The sequence below is a fragment of the Labeo rohita genome, chromosome 12, assembly GCF_022985175.1.
Source record: "Labeo rohita strain BAU-BD-2019 chromosome 12, IGBB_LRoh.1.0, whole genome shotgun sequence".
Classification (NCBI taxonomy): Eukaryota; Metazoa; Chordata; class Actinopteri; order Cypriniformes; family Cyprinidae; genus Labeo; species Labeo rohita.
In genome coordinates this window covers 1,322,268-1,342,500 of record NC_066880.1, presented here as the reverse complement: position 1 = coordinate 1,342,500, position 20,233 = coordinate 1,322,268, and the positions used below count along the sequence as shown (strand labels likewise).

Sequence of the window (20,233 nt, the reverse complement as noted above, 5' to 3'; positions counted from 1 at the left end):
GTAACTATATACAGTATACACACATTCATTATGTAAACAAAAACTTCTACTTTGGATGCGATTAATCGTGTGTGTGTGTGTGTGTGTGTGTGTGTATATATATATATATATATATCACAAATATATATCACATTTTCAGTCAGGGTTGCCAGGTTTTCACAACAAAACCCGGCGAATTACTACTCAAAAGTAGCCCAAAGGCGATACACTTTTTTTTATGGAATTCCCTTGGTAAATTTAGCATTCCAGGGGCTAAATATCACGTTATTGGGGTCGCTTTAACCCGTGGCAACAGTGTTAAAATAGCCCAGTTACGCGGGAAAACCACGGACTTGGCAACACTGATTTCATTTTCTGTTTTCATACATAGTAACTATACACAGTATATACACATACATTATGTAAACAAAAACTTTTATTTTGGATGCGATTAATCGTGTGTGTGTGTGTGTATGTGTATATGTATATATATATATATATATATATATTTATATATATATAACAATTCAAATAAAAAATTAAATGTCTTTAATAAATAAAAATTAAAATATAAAAAAAAAAAAAAAATAAAATAAAAAATGAAAACACATTTAATTTAATATATTTACGTTAATATAATAATATCACGTTATTGGGGTCGCTTTAACCCGTGGCAACAGTGTTAAAATAGCCCAGTTACGCGGGAAAACCACGGACTTGGCAACACTGATTTCATTTTCTGTTTTCATACATAGTAACTATACACAGTATACACACATACATTATGTAAACAAAAACTTTTATTTTGGATGCGATTAATCGTGTGTGTGTGTGTGTGTATATATATATATATATATATATATATATATATATATATAACAATTAAAATTTAAAATTAAATGTCTTTAATAAATAAAAATTAAAACATAAAAAAAAAATTAATAAAATAAAAAATGAAAACACATTTAATTTAATATATTTACGTTAATATAATAATATCACTTTTTTGGGGTCGCTTCAACCCGCGGCAACAGTGTTAAAATAACCGTGGACCTGGCAACACTGTTTTCAGTTCCTAAATTCGTTATTTTCTACCACTAAACAAATATTCTAAATAATTATCTTTGAGATTTCCAAGGTTAAAGGTTATAGTAATGTAAAATAAATGACAGATTGGATTTTCTGGTCTTACGTTAACTATCATGTTTTGATACCAAATATTTGGGGTTTTTGCTCTTGCACAAGCTAAGACCTTAAAGTTCTTAAATTTATAGCAGAAAGTCTTAATAAAGTTATGGTATTAAATGTGCGCACTGCAAAAAAAATTGAATATTTATGTTACATTACACATTACATTACATTACACGTTTTAGGTAATATAATCAGATTACTTTTACATTACTTTTGACCTAACTTGTTTATCATATTGATTTAAATAGGATAATCTTGTATCATAATGACAAAAATAGAAAGAGTAAAAAAATATTACATTTGTGCATGTGCATTAAACCTTATATTGCATCAAGGTTTCCCAAACTGGTATTTTTGAAAGAACTGCAGGGCAGGGGGGTTATGAGTTTAATAAAAAGCTAATAATTAATTAAATAATAAAAAATGTTAAATTAAAATAAATATTTTTGTTTACTTGCATGTCATGTGACCAATGAGCATGCAAATGTGATACTTAATTATTAAAATATTTATACATTTATTTATAAAATCTCAGGGGTACTTCAAACAACTCTATTAGGTGAAAGAGGATCAGATGACAAAAAAATTCAGTGTGAATTTGTGCATTTTAATGTGTTTGAAAGACCTTCCAAAGACATAATAATACATGGTTAAATAACCTAGAGAGTGATAATTCAAATAAAAATGAAAAAGTGTTCATCAGTAGTTGATGCTGAAACACTTAAACCTAAAATGATTTTTGTAAATCAGTGGTCAAATACTGTATCACCACCTGACTAATGACTGATCTTTGTGTGAATGTCCACAAAAATGTAAGACTTTCTGAATGTATATAAGCAGTAGTCTGTTTTAGAAAGGAAAAATTAAAAGATAAACAAAAAGGAATCAGGGAAAATTAATAAATTATGAATAATTTATTGCTATAGTGTAAATAACAATCACGTAATCCATAAAAAAGTAACTGTATTCTGAGTATCTTAAAATTCAATTGAATCTAATTACAAGTACTTAGTTTTTGGAATCTGATTACATAATCCAGATTACAAGTAATCGCTTACTACCCAGCTCTGGATACTTGAGATGCGAAATGAACATATGAAGTCTTGTTTATGAGTTTATACTAAAAACGATATCTGTCAGTGGGGAATGGGGAAAACTTGTTTTTCATTTGACACATATTCCATTTTTAATCATAAACTTTTAATTTCTCATCATTTATTTCTTTATTTAGGCTCTTTTGCAAAACAGAAAACTAGTGATCAGAAAGTACCGTAAAATATCATATTCCAGAATTTGAATGCAAAGCTATTCAAGCATTAAGCTGTTGTATTTAATACTAATTAAAGTTGGAAGTTGTGTTTGCAAACTTTGAGGTATTGCTAATACAGCTTATTTAGACATTAAATAATGGGAACATTAAATAAGGGGAACGTTAGGGGAGCATTCTGTGTTTGCTGGTCTCATAACAATTTGTGTGAAAATAATAATGCAATCAATAGATTGAGGCTATTTGTCTTTCTGCCATGTACTGGGGTGGGTAGACATGGTTGTGTTAATTTAAATTTGTTACATAGTCATTTATCTAATATATGTAATGATGGGGAAATGTGCCTTTGCCGCTTTACAAAAGGTAATTTCCATTTATTTCTGCATGGGACAATTTATCACAGAGGAGTTGTAAATTGAGGTATTAGAGTTTGTTCGTCATGCTGTGGCATGTATGGTGATGATACTTGAGTAGGACACACTTTGTGTGGTGCAGAAAATTACAGCTGAGTGCTTGTGACTGACGTGCAAAAGTGGCGCTTACAATTGGCATACAGCAGAAATGTGACGCTGCATTGCATTGGTTTGTTTAGACTCATGACCTGATTGATTCCTTGAATGCACAAACAAACGTGTGCTTTAATCCTCACGTTTCATCTCGACTGACCTTCTGTTTATTTTGGCCTTTGCACAAACCCTAATGTTAAATTTTTCAACATAAAAAAAGCAAAGCAGCAAGCAAACAACTGTTGGTTTTATTGCATGTTATCTAGTTTAGAATTTGTTTACATCTTTTCTCCTAAAAAAATGTCATAGTGTCAGCCTGACACTTTAATCTGAAGGATGTTTTATAAGCTTTTAGAAGGACTCCAGAGTGCAAACGTAAAGGTTAATGCGTTTACTTGAACTCACGACCGCTTCAAGTAGCTTAAAATAATACAAAATGAGTAGGTCGAGGCGTTTTAGCCATCCTGAGCTCTGCTATTGGAGCTTTAGTCTGTCTTTGTTCAGAGTCTCCAGGCAACGACAGCAAACATCAGAGGAACCCCGTGAACTGAGGTGAGCAGCGTATTTCAAAGTGCTTGTAATTTACACTCCCTGTTCAAAAACTGATTAATGCATGAGTGAAAACTTTTAAAATCTTTAAGAGAACTTCTGTGTGTCTAAATTGCTAAATTGATGAAGTGTTGTTTGTAAAAGCGCATGATGTCTTGTTTGTGTCGAAGGAAATGCTTTATAGGCAAAAGGACTGAGCATTTGAAATATTTTTAGTTTTTCCTTGCAGAGGTTATGGAGACTTCAGATGAGCAGGGCCTGCGGCTCAGTCCCGAATGTGAGACGCCGGGCACGAGCAGAGCCTCCACTAGAGGCAGCCTTCGCTTCGGGAGCCTCAGCCATCATTCCTTCTTCTCCAGACACAATCCTCATCCACACAGAGTCAGACATATGCAAGGTGAGCCACCCCGGATACACAAACATGTGTCTGTATGCATGTTCAAAAACATGTTCGTGCTTGCTTTTGTCATTTTAATAAGTGTTTCTGTTCAAAAAGTTTTCAGAAATCTGCTCTGGTCAAAATCAGACACTTCTTTTAATAATAATAATAACTTGATTATTTAAAACTTGCAGTTGTTAAATGAGGGCTTGATGCATGAGGATAAGCATCTTTAAAAATTTTAATTCATTATAAAAAAATGTAATTATATTTTAATATATGTTTACATGAATCCACGCTAATATAGAAAGAAATCGTGAAGAGTTTATTTGCAAAAACATGCTCTGTTTTTTTTTTTTTCAAAAATCATGTTTTTTATTATGTTATCAAGTTTTTATTGTTTTATTGTGTTATTTAGAGTTTTTTTTTTTTAACTAATCAAAATAACCCAACTGCGTTTTGATTGAGATTAACTGGAATGCACAATAAAAAATACATTTTTGTTTCTGTCAGTACTTTCAGATTTGTTAAAAAAAAAGTACAAAAACAGGCGTTATTAAATTATGTTTATTTTTTTTTTTAATAATTTAGGTGTTTTCTGTGTCACAATGATCAACTCAATTAAACAATTTGCTAAATGAATTCTTAGAGATTTTAATACTAAAAAAAAGGTTTTCTTTCTCAGTATTTTTTGTTTGCCAGAACAAATATCTAAACATTATTGAATCAAGATGCATTTAGTTAAGAAGCAAAATTATGTAAATAAACAAACAAACATCAAAAATATCTGCTAGTGTGCCAGTTTTTTTTCTTACTCCATTCTTATTTTAATCACTTAATTTGGATGCATTTTTTTTTCAGAAAACAAGGCTTGTTATTTGTCATTTTGGTTCTCAAGTAAATTTATCTTGATTTAAAAATGTTTAAATATTTGTACTGGAAAAAAACAAAAAAAAAAACAAGACAAAAGTACTGAGGAAGAAAACTTCTTTTTTAATTCCTCTCATTTTAGGTCCAGCAACAATAGAAAAATAAAATGATTTTTGAAAACAAAATCCCATCAGATTTACTTCAATAGATGAAGCTGTCAGTCAGTTCCTCTGTTCCTCAGTACCATCCTCTGCAAAAAAAAAAAAAAAAATATATATATATATATGTGTGTGTGTGTGTGTGTGTGTGTGTGTGTGTTTATTTATTTATTTATTTATTTATTTATTTATTTTTCAGTATTTTTTGTTTTTGCCAAAACAAACATCTAAACATTCTTAAATTAAGATGCATTTACTTAAGAAGCAAATTATGTAAATAAACAAACAAACATCAAAAATATCTGCCAGTGTGCCAGTTTTTTTTCTTACTCCATTGCCAGACATTTATTTATTTTTTAAGCATAAACTTGTTTACTTTTGATGCTTTTTTTTAGAAAACAAGGCTTGTTATCTGTCATTTTGGTTCTCAAATAAAGGTATCTTGATTTAAAAATGTTTAAATATTTGTACTGGAAAAAAAACCAAAAAAAACAAGACAAAAGTACTGAGGAAGAAAACTTCTTTTTGAATTCCTCTCATTTTAGGTCCAGCAACAATAGAAAAATAAAATGATTTTTGAAAACAAAATCCCATCAGATTTACTTCAATAGATGAAGCTGTCAGTCAGTTCCTCTGTTCCTCAGTACCATCCTCTGCAAAAAAAAAAAAAAAAAAATATATATATATATATATATGTGTGTGTGTGTGTGTGTGTGTATTTATTTATTTATTTATTTATTTATTTTTCAGTATTTTTTGTTTTTGCCAAAACAAACATCTAAACATTCTTAAATTAAGATGCATTTACTTAAGAGGCAAAATTATGTAAATAAACAAACAAACATCAAAAATATCTGCCAGTGTGCCAGTTTTTTTTCTTACTCCATTGCCAGACATTTATTTATTTTTTAAGCATAAACTTGTTTACTTTTGATGCTTTTTTCAGAAAACAAGGCTTGTTATCTGTCATTTTGGTTCTCAAATAAATGTATCTTGATTTAAAAATGGTTAAATATTTGTATTGGAAAAAACAAGACCAAAATACTAAGGAAGAAAACTTTTGTTGTTGTTGTTGTTTAGATACATCCTCTCATTTACTTCAATAGATGAAGCTGTCAGTCAGTTGTTACCATCCTGAAAAAAAAAAAAAAAGATTTGCCAGTTTTTTTCCTAACTCCATTGTCAGACTTTTTTTTTCTTATTTTAAGCATAAACTCATTTAATGTTGATGCATTTTTCAAGGCTTGTTATCTGACATTTTGGTTCTCAAGTAAATGTATCTTGATTTAAAAATGTTTAGATATTTGTACTGTGTAGATAATTCCTCCCCTTTTATGTAGGTCCAGCAACAATAGAAACACAAAATGATTTTTGAAAACAAAATCCCATCAGATTTACATCAGTAGATGAAGCTGTCAGTCAGTTCTAACCGTCCTCTAATTTCATTCTTAATGTTAAATGCTAGACTTGTCATTAAAACTGCATTAGCGACAGGAAGTGTTGGCATAAAAGCAAGGAGAACATATATTTTGTGATAAAAGCAGTAGGTAAATGCTTAAAAGATTAATCCCAAATTATTATTTAGTACAAAAACATGTATTCCTTCATCCTTTTATCCTGTTGAGACTCATGGCACATTAAAATATGCCTATAGCAGCAGGAATCCTGACACAGAAAGTGTTTTGTGAGGTTTTAGGCTCTATTAGCATAATAAAGGCACCTGAATCTATCAAAAGCCCCGTAGCCCTTCACGAGGAGAGTGGCAGCATGTTAATCTGTTCTCTGAATGACTGTAATGAAGAGTTGCTGCATAAACACACAGTTTGTCCTTGCGAACAAACGTGACATTTACATACTTCCAGCGGCGAGTTCTTCACGCTGAATGCGAGAAAGTGTGAATAAGCAGGTCTGTATTTGAAAACCCACACCGGCCTGCCCACAAGTTTCTAATTTAGACTGTATTGATGGCGAAGAGTAAAATCAAGCACAAACAAGCCTCGGTCTCCATGGATATTCATGCGGCGCTCTGATAGCGTGCGGTGAGGTGTTGCATTGGGGGATTTACAGCTGTGTCTTGACGTGTGATGACTTTTCACCTTTCTTTGCTTATTTTTTTCTTTTCTTTAGCAGCTGTTCATCACTGTGAAGAGCTTCGGCCACAGCAGGTGTTCAATGCATTTTAATGCAGGTTTTGATCAGGCCTCGCATGCACGTATGGACGCATGGTTCCCCGCTGGATCTGAGAGACTTGAAAGTCAAAGTTAAGCCCGATCACATTTCCAGCACAGATTTCCGATGGTCTTTTCTTTCCGCAGGGTTGAACGGTAAGCCGGTTTGCACGGTGAATGATGACTGGTACGGCTTCACTCCTCTCTGTCCACATCCACTCATTAAAAGTCAAGTGTCTTTTGGTGGGAGCCGTTCGTCTGCGTTTCCCACACCTGAAATTGGCTCGGATCGCTCTGGACCACGAGGAGGTACAGAATCAGAACGCTGAAAGCTGCTTTTCTGTTACAGAGACAGTTCGCTCAAAAATTATGCCTGTGTCATCATTTATTCACCCTGATTTTGCAACAAACCCGTGACTATATTGCTTTAGGAATCATGAAAAGAGATGCAAGAGTGAATATTCATAGTCTGCAGAGCTCAAAAAAGTACTTTTGTGTTGTTTTACATGAGGAACTTAAAGTTAAGTTATTCAAATTTTCAAAAAAACTTTTCAGTTTAAAATTTTTTCAAACATAAAGCTTTCAAATTTTATTTGTGATGTTTAAACAGTTCGATTTTTAAATGTTTCTGTTTTAGGGATTTAAATTTTTTGAGTGAAAAAGCAACATTTGATACAAACAGAAAGACAATGTTTTTACTTTTTATGACTGAGAGAGAAAAAATATGCATTCGCATCCATTTTATATTTCTATTTTTATTTATCGTGTATATGCATATTTTTTTTTAATCTTATAAAAAGTGAAGAAAAAAAAGTTTGACTTAATGTCCTGAGACCCTACATCCTCATGTGAGGACATTATATTTTAGTGAATTTCTTTGAAACTGTAAATGCCACAGTTTTAAGTCTAGATGTCCTGTACAGAGCACATTCAGGGCTTTTCAGAGATACTAAATGTTTGGATGTTTCACCATGACCTCTCCCTCTCCTTAGTCTTCAAAAATGTCTAATATTAATTTAATAACACTCTTATGGAAATATGATCATATTTTGTAATTATCATTTAAATCAGACACATTTTTTAACTGTGTATCATAAATCAACATCACAGAAAAATGTTATGGGGTTTCAAATCAAAATATGACTTTCTGTTACGAAACAGGACATTGATTTCATATATACATACCGGGACTAAAAGCATGGGAGACACAACAAATGAATATGGAAAGAAATTATATTTCAGTATTTCTATGAAATCTTACATATTATAATGAAAATCGTGTCAGTTATTACTCGTATTATTACATTTTTTTTATATTACATGTTGCCCCAAAAACACATTAATATGCAAATTAGATTTAATTTATAGATACATTGTATATAATGAGAAAACATGTTTATGGCCATTTTACACACATTTTGCATAAAGAATAATGGTATATAAAATCATTCTGTTATAACATAGTTGAGACTCATCTTTATACAAAGTTTGGTTTAAAAAAAAAAAAAACAATTGTTTTTGCCTATGCATGTTCATTCATGTCTTTTTTTTTAAAAAAAAACAAAAACAAGGAAATAGCATAACTTATGAATGAAATATCCTTTTTTACTTCTTTTTTTAATGCTCTAAGCAATGTAATGATATGAAAAAATACTCACTTTTTACTTTTTTTTCATGGTCTCTGGAGGTTAAAAAAGTTTGACAAAACATGCATATATAAAAAATAAAAGAAATAAAAAGAAATATATAAAAAATGGATGCGTGTTTGTGGAGGTAGTTATATATGCGCATAATGTATGTGTTTCAATGTTTTGAATGTTTTCTAGGGAATCATTTATGCATGGCTTATTCTTTTTTTGACTTTGAATATCAAACTGGGATAGAAAATCAGCATAAAAACTGCATGCATCACATTCAGAATTTATTATTATTTTATTAAATATTATTAAAAATTATAATTACATTACATTTTAGCAGCCTAATTTATGCTGCTGCTATTGCAACTTTTAGATTTAATATATTGGCCTCTAGTTTTTAAGAGGCAAATATTACAAAGCCCATATCATGTTTGTTGAAAAATAAACATAATGAAAAAAGAATGAAAGATTGTATTTCTATGCATCGAAATACATACTAAATGCTAATATTTACTTGTCTTTAAAAATATAATTTAATAATAATAATCTATTTGGGTTGATTAAATCAATAGGTTGATTTATTTATTTGCATTATTTATTTATTTTAAGTTAGTTGACCTTTGGAAAGTTAGAAATATTTTTTTTTCCAATTTTTCCCACATTTAGAGCAATAAATAAATAAATAAATAAATAAATAAATCCAGATAACAGTTCTTAACTGTTTATTTATTTATTTTCACAGCACTGATTTCTGAAAGCTGGCGTGAAGAACTCAAGGATTTGGCCACCAAAGTCAGTCTTTCAGCGGCCGCTGAGACTCAGCAGGACAAGAGAGAGGTACTTGACCTTTCCCTTACCGTAGGCGTCACAAATGATGCATGAATAATGTTCAGAACTGCATGAGCAGGAAGATGAGAATACAGCCTTTCTGAAAGAATGGAGAGATTTTCAGCTGAGAGCTGATAGGAACTTCTCAACTTTAGAGTGTACTGCAGTAAAACCCAGCGATCTGTGTGATTCATCCACACACAAAGCTTTAAAGACTCACTTTATTCCTACCAAAACACTCACATCAAACATTTGTTTTTAAGCTTTTAAACCACAATGGCACATTTTGCATTGCAAAAGGATGCTGTCAGGAGAACAGGAGCTTTGAGCATAATACACTCAATCCAGATCTGTTGAAAACAGACAGAAATCAGATGCGTTTCTTCAGGTTGTGCAACAGGGGCAGATATAAACCAGGTTTTGGTGTAAAAAAGCCAAAACAATTTCTTTGAAGATTTCACATATTTCATGCGATTCTTTGTTTATATGCTGCCGAGAGCTGATCGTGTGCATCATTAGCCTTTCAGACTTGAAATTGAAAATATGATCTGACTGTTTAAACCAAAGCAAATTTACAAAAGAACAGATTTCCGGTTGCCTGTGAATTTGGTTTCAGATGGGTTTGCAAAAATTTTAGTGAAAGGTCTTCAGTTTAATTCCCAGAATAAAAAATGCATTTAATGCAATGCAAAACACTTTTGGGAAAAAAAATGCATAAATGTACAAAGATTGTTTGATTATGTATGTATGTATGTATTTATTTTTTTATTTATTTTAGTATGCACTGATGATTTTCAACAGTTTTCAACATAAATTGTAACTAGAAAAATGCTTTTCAGTTACTAAATGGGTAACTATTATTAAAAAATGATAATTACATTACATTTTAACAGCCTAATTTAATATTTAATATATTGGCCTCTAGTTGCAAGAGGCAAATATTGCAAAGCTCATATTTTTGCATAGATTATTGGCATAAATCCTGTTAAACTGTAAATGTGCAGTAAAAGATTTAATGTATAAATGTAATGAATTATATTTTTAAAAAACTACAAACTGACATCATTATATTTGCCTTTCAATCATCAGTCATTAAAAGGAAATTTAAAAGTGTAAAAGCATTAACGAATTGCTACAACAGACCCAGAATAACTCCAAAAGCTCATTTATTTCTGCAGCAATATTATGGATGTGTTCAATTAACATGTTCGTTAACTGGAACACTGAGTCATTTTGACAGATAACAAATATTATCTACCTGTTTTAGAAACACTGCTAATAGGGATGAGAAGTGAAAATGGGAGACAATTACATTTTAAAACATCCGTCTGAAAAACTTAGAAGAGACTTGAGGATATGGAAAGAGAAACAAGTAAATCCCAGTGAATTATTCATGATTTCTTTCATAAATTACGTTGACAGACCACAGATGCAAAGTATATGTTGTTACAGAGGACTATAAATGGAAAAAGAAAATAATCAAGAGGAAAAGAATGCAGTGAGTGAAAAGAGCTCTTCCATAGATATTCTTGTTATAGCATGTCATTAAAATACAAGCATTATGTTATTCATCTCACATCTGAAAATAGAACATGAAGGAATATTTACAGCTCATTCAGTCAAACTGATGGATGAAGATTATATGTTGCAACCTTATGATTTGAAACGATCTGTTTCAGTCCTTTTGAGTAGATTTCTTAATTTTAAACACAGGCTTGTTAGAAAAAAACTTGGACTGATACACATGCATCAAGTTCAACAGATGAATGGGCATGTTATATATTAGATGACCCAGAATAAATCAGGTGCATTTCATTTTAGAAGCCTGAAAAAATTTTTGTGTTTCTTTGTGAATAAACTCAAAGAAACTCGCAGATGAGGAAGCTCCTCGCAGGAAGACGCAGTATTCGGCGCAGTCCGGCCGGATCATTCCTGCTTCATCCTGGGGAGGGAAAAAGCGCAGCAGCAGGACTTCACACAAACGAGCCCAGCGATGGCAGACGCAAAGCCTGGAGGGAGTGGAGCTCAAGGTAACACAGCTGTGGTTATTCGCTGACCTTTGCATTCTGAACAAGTGCATGGCACAGTTTGATGAACGTGAGCTCCAATATTTATTGCATTGCATCTAGATATAACACAAGCACTGGAAGATGTAAGAATAGAAATCCCACTTTTTAATTAAAATTGCCAGTCACATTATTGAAAAAGGCATCACCTGGTTGATACAACAGATTGCATATGCCGTTCAGGTCATGTCATACTTGCCTTAATTAAAATTGATTAGAAGTTATGTTTCTGTGGAAATACTTAGCAAAATACTTAATTAGAGCGTTAATTCACCTCTTGCAAAGTGTTTCAGAATAAATTAAGTGCAGCAGGCTAATCAAACAAATGCACAACCAGTCAAAAGTCTGACATAATTAAGATTTAATGTTGAATGAGGTCTTTTCTACTCACCAAGGCTGAATTTATTTGATAAAAAAGCTGTAAAATTGTAAAAAAATTATTGCTGTTTAAATAACTGTTCTCTATGTGAATATATTGTAAAATGTAATTTAATCCAGTGATGCAAAGCTGATTTTTAGCAGCCATTACAGACATTACAGAAATAAATTATGTTTTGAAACATGTAGGGCTGTCAAACGATTAATCGCGATTAATGCAAAATAAAAGTTTGAGTTTGCCTAATATATGTGTGTGTACTGTGTGTAATTATTATGTATATACAAATATGCCCAAATTAATGTATATATTTAAGAGAAATCTGTTATGTACAAAATATTTTTTTTTATATATAATATAAATTATATAAACATTATAATAAATACATATGCACTGTAAAAAACTATTTGTTGAGTCAACTTAAAATAATTTGTAACCTGGCTGCCTTAATATTTTAAGTTCAGTCAACACAAAAATTATTTATTCAACTTGAAATGTTAAATTATACTAAGTGACAACTTGGATATTTGAGTTGAATCAACTTTTCAAAACAAAATTTTAAGGCAGCTGGGTTACTTACCCATCTGTTATGTTTAGCAAACACAAATATCTAAGTTGTTACTTAGTACAACTTAACATTTCAAGTTGACTAAACTTATTTTAGTTGACTGAACTTAAAATTTTAAGGCAGCAGTGTAACAAATTATTTTAAGTTGAGTCAACAAATTGTGTTTTTTTTTTATTTTTTACAGCGTACTTATTTCTTAAATACATACCTGAATGTGTTTGTATGTATATACATAATAATTACACACAGATCACACACATATATTAGGCAAACTCAAACTTTTATTTTGTATGCGACAATAACTAGAAAATAGTTATTTTAAAATATTACAATTTTACTGTATTTTTGATCAAATAAATTCAGCCATGGTGAGCTGAAGAGATTTTTTTTTTCCAAAACAAATCTTAATTAGTCCAAACTTCTGCCTGATAAAGTATATTTTTTCCCAATGCAATGCTTTTCTGTGTGATGAATAAACTGTAAACTGAGATTGTTTTCTTTGACTCTTTTGATTGAACTGCCAAATCCTTCTGAATTAAACATGCAATGTGATCTGAATAACCATGTAGCAAACTGCAAATTGAAATGATAAAAATACAATGAAGTCTGCAATCTCTACAGTTTGCTAATAATTCATTAAGAATGCAGCCCACAATGTGTCAAGACAGATCCTGAAGCTCTTCTTGTTTGCTCATTTTCAATTTCAGATATGATGAATATGAAAGGAAATGTAATAAGCAAATCAAATATTTAATTACCATTTCATAATTTCAATATTTGGTTAGCTGGTTTTCTTCACTCCTGCGGGAATGAACTGCTGAGATCAGTGTTCGCTCTCTGTCCGGGGTTATTAGTCACTAGCACTGAAACTGAAATGAAAATGAATTAAAAACTAAAACAAAAGACACAAACACAAAAGTGTTACTAAAACTTTCTATAAAAGTGTCTCGGTGCTACTAAAGTAACTCTGTGTCTCTCAGGTGCTGGAGCTCTTGTGTCAGATCCTGCAGACTGATTCTCTCTCGATGGTTCAGCAGTGGCTTTTGTTGGCGAATGACAGAGGTGAAAAACTGGTGTTTCTCTTGTGTAAAATCTGTTCTGTTCTAAAGCTCTCTGATATTAGGGATTAAGGACATGCATGAAATCGTTAAGAATGGAAGCAAGGAAAACAATATCTGTTCAGAAACAGAGTTGTACAGTGAAGTCAGAATTGCGAGACGTAAAGTCAGAATTGCAAGACGTTAAGTCATAATTGCAACATATAGATCAGATTTGTGAGACAGAATTGCAAGACAGTCAGAGTTGCGAGACGCAAAGTCAGAACTGCGAAACAGGAAGTCATAATTGTGAGACGTCAAGTCATAATTGCAACATATAGATCAGAATTGCGAGACGTCAAGTCATAACCGCGAGACATCAAGTCAGAACTGTGAGATGTCAAGTCATAACCGCTAGTTGTCAAGACAGAACCGCAAGACATCAAGTCAGAACCGTGAAACGACAAGTCAGAACCATGAGACAAGTCATAAACGCCAGACATCAAGTTAGAATTGCGAGACGTCAAGTCAGTACCACGAGACGACAGGTCAGAACCGGCAGAGGTCAAGTTAGAATTGCGAGACGTCAAGTCAAAATCGCAAGACATCAAGTCAGAACCGTGAGACGACAAGTCAGAGCCATGATGCGTAAAGTCAGAACCATGAGACAAGTCATAAACGCCAGACATCAAGTTAGAATTGCGAGACGTCAAGTCAAAACCATGAGACGTCAAGTCAAAATCGCAAGACATCAAGTCAGAACTATGATACGACAAGTCAGAACCATGAGACGTAAAGTCAGAACCATGGGAAAAGTCAGAACCGCGAAACAACAGTTCAGAACCGCCAGACGTCAAGTTAAATTTGCGAGACATCAAGTCAAAACCATGAGACATCAAGTCAAAACCGCAAGACATCAAGTCAGAACCATGAGATGACAAGTCAGAACAACGAGACGTAAAGTCAGAACCATGAGAAAAGTCAGAACCGCAGACGTCAAGTCAGAATTGCGAGACCTCAGGTCAGAACCGTGAGACATCAAGTCAGAACCGGGAGATGTCAAGTCAGAACCACGAGACAAGACAGAACCATGAGTCAGAGACAGAACAGCTGTCATGTCAGAATTGCGAGACCTCAAGTCAGAACAGTCAGAACAGCAAGACTTTAAGTCAGAACCATGATACGTCAAGTCACAACCGCGAAGGGACAAGTTAGAACGTCAGAATTGCGAGACATCAAGTCAGAACCACGAGACGTCAAGTCAGAACCTTGAAATGTCAAGTCAGAACTGCGAGACGTCACGTGAGGACTGCCAGACGTCAAGTTAGAATGTCAGAATTGTAAGACGTAAAGTCAGTTGTGAGACATAAGTCAGAATTGCCAGTTGGAAAGTCAGAATTGGGAAATGTAAACTCTGAGTAGCAAGAAAAGTTTTAATTTATGTCCTGCAATTAAAACTTTTCTCTCAGAATTATAAGAAAAACACTGTAGGAATATAAAGTCGCAATTACCTTTTTATTTGTTTTTATCCTGTGACAGAAACAAGCTTCCACAATTCCGTGCATTTAATTTCTCATGAGAGAAAACTGTTTCGTTTGTTCTTTGTCTCAATTTATTCAAGTTAGTTATGAGATGTTCTGTTAAAATAATCACCACATAATACTGTACAAGCACAGCAGGGCAGCACAAATAGTCCTATTAGTTTTTGTTGTAAAAACATCTATGAGTTTAACATTTGGACACAGGGCGCCTGCGTCCTGCAGATGGATGTGCTATTGAAGGCTCATTAGATGTGTTTTCTTCTCTTAGAGAAGGAGCTGGTTCAGGGGTTACTCCAGCAGGCCATGGCCGACTCCAGCTCTCTGACCCAGCAGACATCTGGATCTGAACTTCTGCCATTGACGTCTGAAGATCTGCCTGATCACGTGTTCCTCAACTCATCTGTAAGCCGGAAGAGGAGCAGGTGAGTGTTTCCAGCAGGAACTAATACTAATAAATTAGTAAATTAGCTGATTAGTACTTTTTTTTTAACACCTCTCAGAGAAGAAATTATTTACAGTTTCATAATTAATGCAAATGCAAGATTAATTCTACAGTGCAAAAAAAAAAAAAAATCTTACAATATATATTTTTTTAGAAAACAAGACAGAATATCTGGTCATTTTGCTTGTGAAATATCTGATCTAAGAATTTTTTATTTTTTGTAACTAATTTGTAACTAGTAGTGCTATTAATTAGACTAATTTTATTAATCATATTTTTCAAAAATAGAATGTTATTACTGTGTTACTCATTTGTTCCAGAGTTGTTATTAATTAATGATGGAACAGTGTTCTAAAGTGTTACTTTTATCAGTGTCTGTTTTTATATGACTATCATTATGAATGTTTCAGTGAGTTTATCATCTGTCTTTTGCACAGTTCACATCCCGCGGAGACATTTCAAGACGAACCAGGTGAGGCTTTTGTACTTGTGTCAGATGCAGTTTGCTGATGTAAACTGGAGTGTTATTAATATGCCATATAGTCATTCTGAGAGGATTGAGTTCGTGACTTCACGTGGGCTGCATTTGGCAGAAAAGTGTAATGTTGCTCTCAGCTTTTATTAAAACACAATTTGGCTCCATTTCAAACTCTGCTGAATCCACTGCCTACATCAGGGTTCCTCTTTCCTGGTTCTGGAGAGCCACTTTCCTGCTAAATTCCATTCCAAATGTGCTTCAAAGCTTGGCTGGGATTTTCAAGTGAACTCAAAGACTTTGATTAGTGGATTTAAGAGGAACTAGAACTAAGTGCTGTAGTTGGGCTGGGATTGAGAAACCCTGGCATTATAGACAGCTGCACGCCTAATAATAAAGCTTGTTTATTGGCACTGAAGCTTTAACGTTTAATTGGTCAACGTGTTCTTTAGATATTAAAATGTTCTTTTAAGAAGGTTCTTTTAAGAACTGTTAACTGAAAGGAACCCAAATTGGTATTTTAAAAAAGAATTTTGCCCATGTTTTTCTCCAGTTTGCAGTCTGGAGTAGTGTAATGGACACAGACTCTGTTTTTCAGAATTCCATCCAGTCAGAGAAGATCAGACATGTTTGATATTTTGAAACAATCTTAGAACACAGATTGTTTTCATCTGTCATGTGTCTCCTAGCAACTAGGAGCATGTATCTGTGTTTGTTTGTTGTGAAAGTCTGGTAGTGTTTGCTCCTCTGTAACCACTTACACAGTGGGCAAGCGTGTGATGCCTAAAGTTTGGAAATCTGTCAGGTAGCCAAAGGAATAATTTACTGCAAACTGCATATTTGAAGAAGATTTACCCCATTTAAGATGTAAATGAGTTTATTTCTTCATCAGATTTTGAGAAATGTGTCATTCCATCACTAGCTCACCAATGGATGTGAATGGGTGCCATCAGAATGAGAGTCCAAACAGCTGATAAAAACATCACAATAATCCATAATTAATCCACACCACTCCAGTCAATCAGTTAACATTTTGAAAAGACAAAATCTAAAACAAAACCATCTTTAAGATGTTTTAAACTAAAATACGAGTAATGCATAATTATGCTTCCTCCAGTGAAAAAGTGGTCTGGTCTGAATCAGGAGAGAAATCTGCACAGATCAAGCACCGTTTCCAAGCCAAAACAGCTCTAAACAAAAAAATTATTGTGATGTTTTTATCAGCTGTTTGGACTCTCACTCTGACGGCACCCATTCACATCCATTGGTGAGCAAGTGATAGAATGACACATTTCTACAAATGTTCTAATAAACATTACAAAACAGTAGAGAAAACTGAGTAAAATCGTTTATTTTGCAAATGTTTTTAGTATTGCATGCGTTTTAAGTGTTTTAAGTCATCTTTAATATTTTTTTCTCACTCATTCAATGCAGTGCTGCTCTAAAATATTCTGATAAACAGTAAAATAATTGGGTAAAACAATGCATTTTTAAATGTACTGAGCTATTTTAACAACATCACCTACGTTTTGGAACAGAGCTCTTGTGTGTCCTTTTATCACCATAGAAACCTGAAGAGCTCATTAGATTGCATTTTGTGTTTTGTGGCTCATAGTTTATATTTGCTCCTTTGAGGTTTACATCTACACTCTTAGAAAAAAAAAGGTACAAAAGCAGTCACTGAGGCAGTATCTTTTCAAAAGGTACAGTTTTATACCTTATTTACCCCTGCAGTGTGCTTATTAGTACCTTTAAGGTATCTAATGTATAAAAAATGTACCTGATTAATACATATTATTACCTTTTAAAAGGGTACTGACCCAGTGACAGCTTTTGTAACATTTTTTTTTCTGTGTGTGTGCATGTGCACTAGTGATCTCTTTAACTTCTCTTCTGGAGAAAGCATATTGATGACTCATCCTGCATTGTTATCTCTCATGATTATTTGTATTTTTTCAGTCCTTTTGGAGTGAATTCCAAATTTTGGGGTGAAATGCATTTTACCTTACAGAGAGATGCAACTTCATACTATGACTATCTTCATAAATAAGACGTTCTGAAAATTGCTGTCAACAAAGCTGGAATTAAATGAGCGTCGTCCACTTCACAGACGTCAGATTCTAGTAAACAAGCAGTCGAGCGCTTCTGTTGGTGGTTTCTATAGTAATGCATTCCAACTAAATGACTAGTGTCTGTACAGGTCCTATTAGCTCAGACTGATATTCTGGGTTTCTTCAAACTCAAATGACTGATGTCACATTCTCAGAATGTTCTTATGATGTTCTCTGCATGTTCTCAGTGTTATTGTCTCTGAGTGTCTCTTTCTATTTTAGAGCGGATCGGAGAGGCAGAAGTTCTCACGCTGTACCCAGAAAACACATAACAGCACTGCTGTCACGAACGCAACATGTGCATGTCATGCTTCTGAATTAATTAGCTCGTTTAGCAGTTGTATTATTGTAATCATCATAGTGCAATGCAATGTTAATTTTTCATTTCTTGCTAATAAAGCATACAAACGTATTGTTCTTAAGCGTATTCATTTTCTGTGGGAGTCACGTCTCATGTGAAATGCCATTAATCAGGCAGCAAATTAAACAATTTAGACAGTTTAGAGCTCAAATAACAATATTTGCATTGAAGGATTTAATATACTGTAAGCGCTTTAACACAAATACGAGTTGTTAATTTCTTCTAGAATATCTTGTGGACTTCCATTACTCTGAATTATGTAATCACAGGTGATATATGATATGAATTTAAATACTTTCAGTTGATAATCATGCTGTTTTGAACCCAGAACATTCATTTGAAGTAACAAATTAGGCAAAAAAGGAAATTCTGTCATTATTTATTATTATTATTTTTATTTTGCACTGTTTTAGTTGTACACAGCAATTGTTTTGGCAAAACAAACGTGTGTGTATATAGAGTTAATTTGATAAAACAGATAACTCTCTTATTAACAATTTTCAAAAGTCATGTTTTTTTCTTTTTGCATTTGCATTTGATTAAGAAAGAATTACTAAGACAATAAAGCAAATATATAAATAATAAATTATACTAATAACAAAACAAAGCTTGAAAATGTAAAAAAAAAATTGAGTTATCTGTTTTTGCAAATAAACTCTTCATATATATACAATGCCGCTCAAATGTTTGGAATCAATAGGACTTGTAATGTTTTTTAAAGAAGTCTCTTATGCTCATCAAGACTGCATTTATTTGATCAAAAATACAGAAAAAAAACTGTAATATTGCAAAATGTTATTACAGTATAAAATAATGGTTTTTATTTTAATATACCGTAAAATATAATTTATTCCTGTGATACAAATCTGAATTTTCATTAGCTTTTAGTCCAGTCTTAAGCGTCACATGATCCTTCAGAAATCATTCTAATATACTGATTATCAATGTTGAAAACAGTTGAGCTTTTTGAACCTGTGATATTTTTTTCAGAATTGATTGATCAATAAAAGGTTAAAAATAACAGCATTTATTTAAAATAGAAAGTTTTTCTAACAATACACACTACTGTTCAAAAGTTTGGGGTCAGTACATTTTTGAAAGAAATTAATACTTTTATTCACCAAGAATGTGTTAAATTAATAAAAAGTTATAGCATAGATTTACATTGTTAGAAAAGATTTATATTTTGAATGAATGCTGTTCCTTTTAACTTATTCATCAAAGAATCCTGAAAAAAGTATCACGTTCCAAAAAAAAAAAATATTTGGCAGCACAACTGTTGATAATTCTAATAATAAATCCGCATATTAGAATGATTTCTGAAGGATCATGTGACACTTAAGACTGGAGTAACAGCTGATGAAAATTCAGCGTTGCATCACAGGAATAAATTATATTTTAAATTTTATTAAAATAAAAAACATTATTTTATATTGTAATAACATTTTGCAATATTACTGTTTTTTTTTTTCTGTAGTTTTGATAAATAAATGCAGCCTCAATGAGCATAAGAGACTTCTTTCAAAATATTATTATTTTTTTAATCTTACTGATCCCAAACTTTTGAGCGGCAGTGTGTATATATATATTATTTTTATTATAATTTTTTAAAAAATTATTATTGTTTTTGTGCAAGTTAAGTACGATGATGCTTTATAGCCCTTATTACAGCTTTGAAACTTTCCATTGTAATTTCATGTTTGGATGGACATGAAGGTGAGTAA

At 32.4% G+C, this 20,233-nt stretch overlaps 1 protein-coding gene across 2 annotated transcripts; it reads left to right on the top strand.

Annotated features, from left to right (window-relative positions):
* Positions 1-2,549: 2,549 nt before the first annotated feature.
* Positions 2,550-18,569, top strand: tbata (thymus, brain and testes associated). 2 transcript variants are annotated; one of them, XM_051124889.1, is made up of 9 exons: positions 2,550-3,495; positions 3,722-3,889; positions 7,215-7,376; positions 9,447-9,541; positions 11,398-11,562; positions 13,523-13,604; positions 15,389-15,542; positions 16,000-16,034; positions 18,371-18,569. In XM_051124889.1, the coding sequence occupies exons 2-9, from the start codon at positions 3,727-3,729 to the stop codon at positions 18,418-18,420; spliced, it is 906 nt and encodes a 301-aa protein (XP_050980846.1). In that variant the 5' UTR covers positions 2,550-3,495; positions 3,722-3,726; the 3' UTR covers positions 18,421-18,569. The 2 variants fall into 2 exon arrangements, with proteins under 2 accessions (XP_050980846.1, XP_050980845.1); XM_051124888.1 differs by having other exon boundaries at positions 2,551-3,495; positions 3,709-3,889.
* The last annotated feature ends 1,664 nt before the right edge of the window (positions 18,570-20,233 follow it).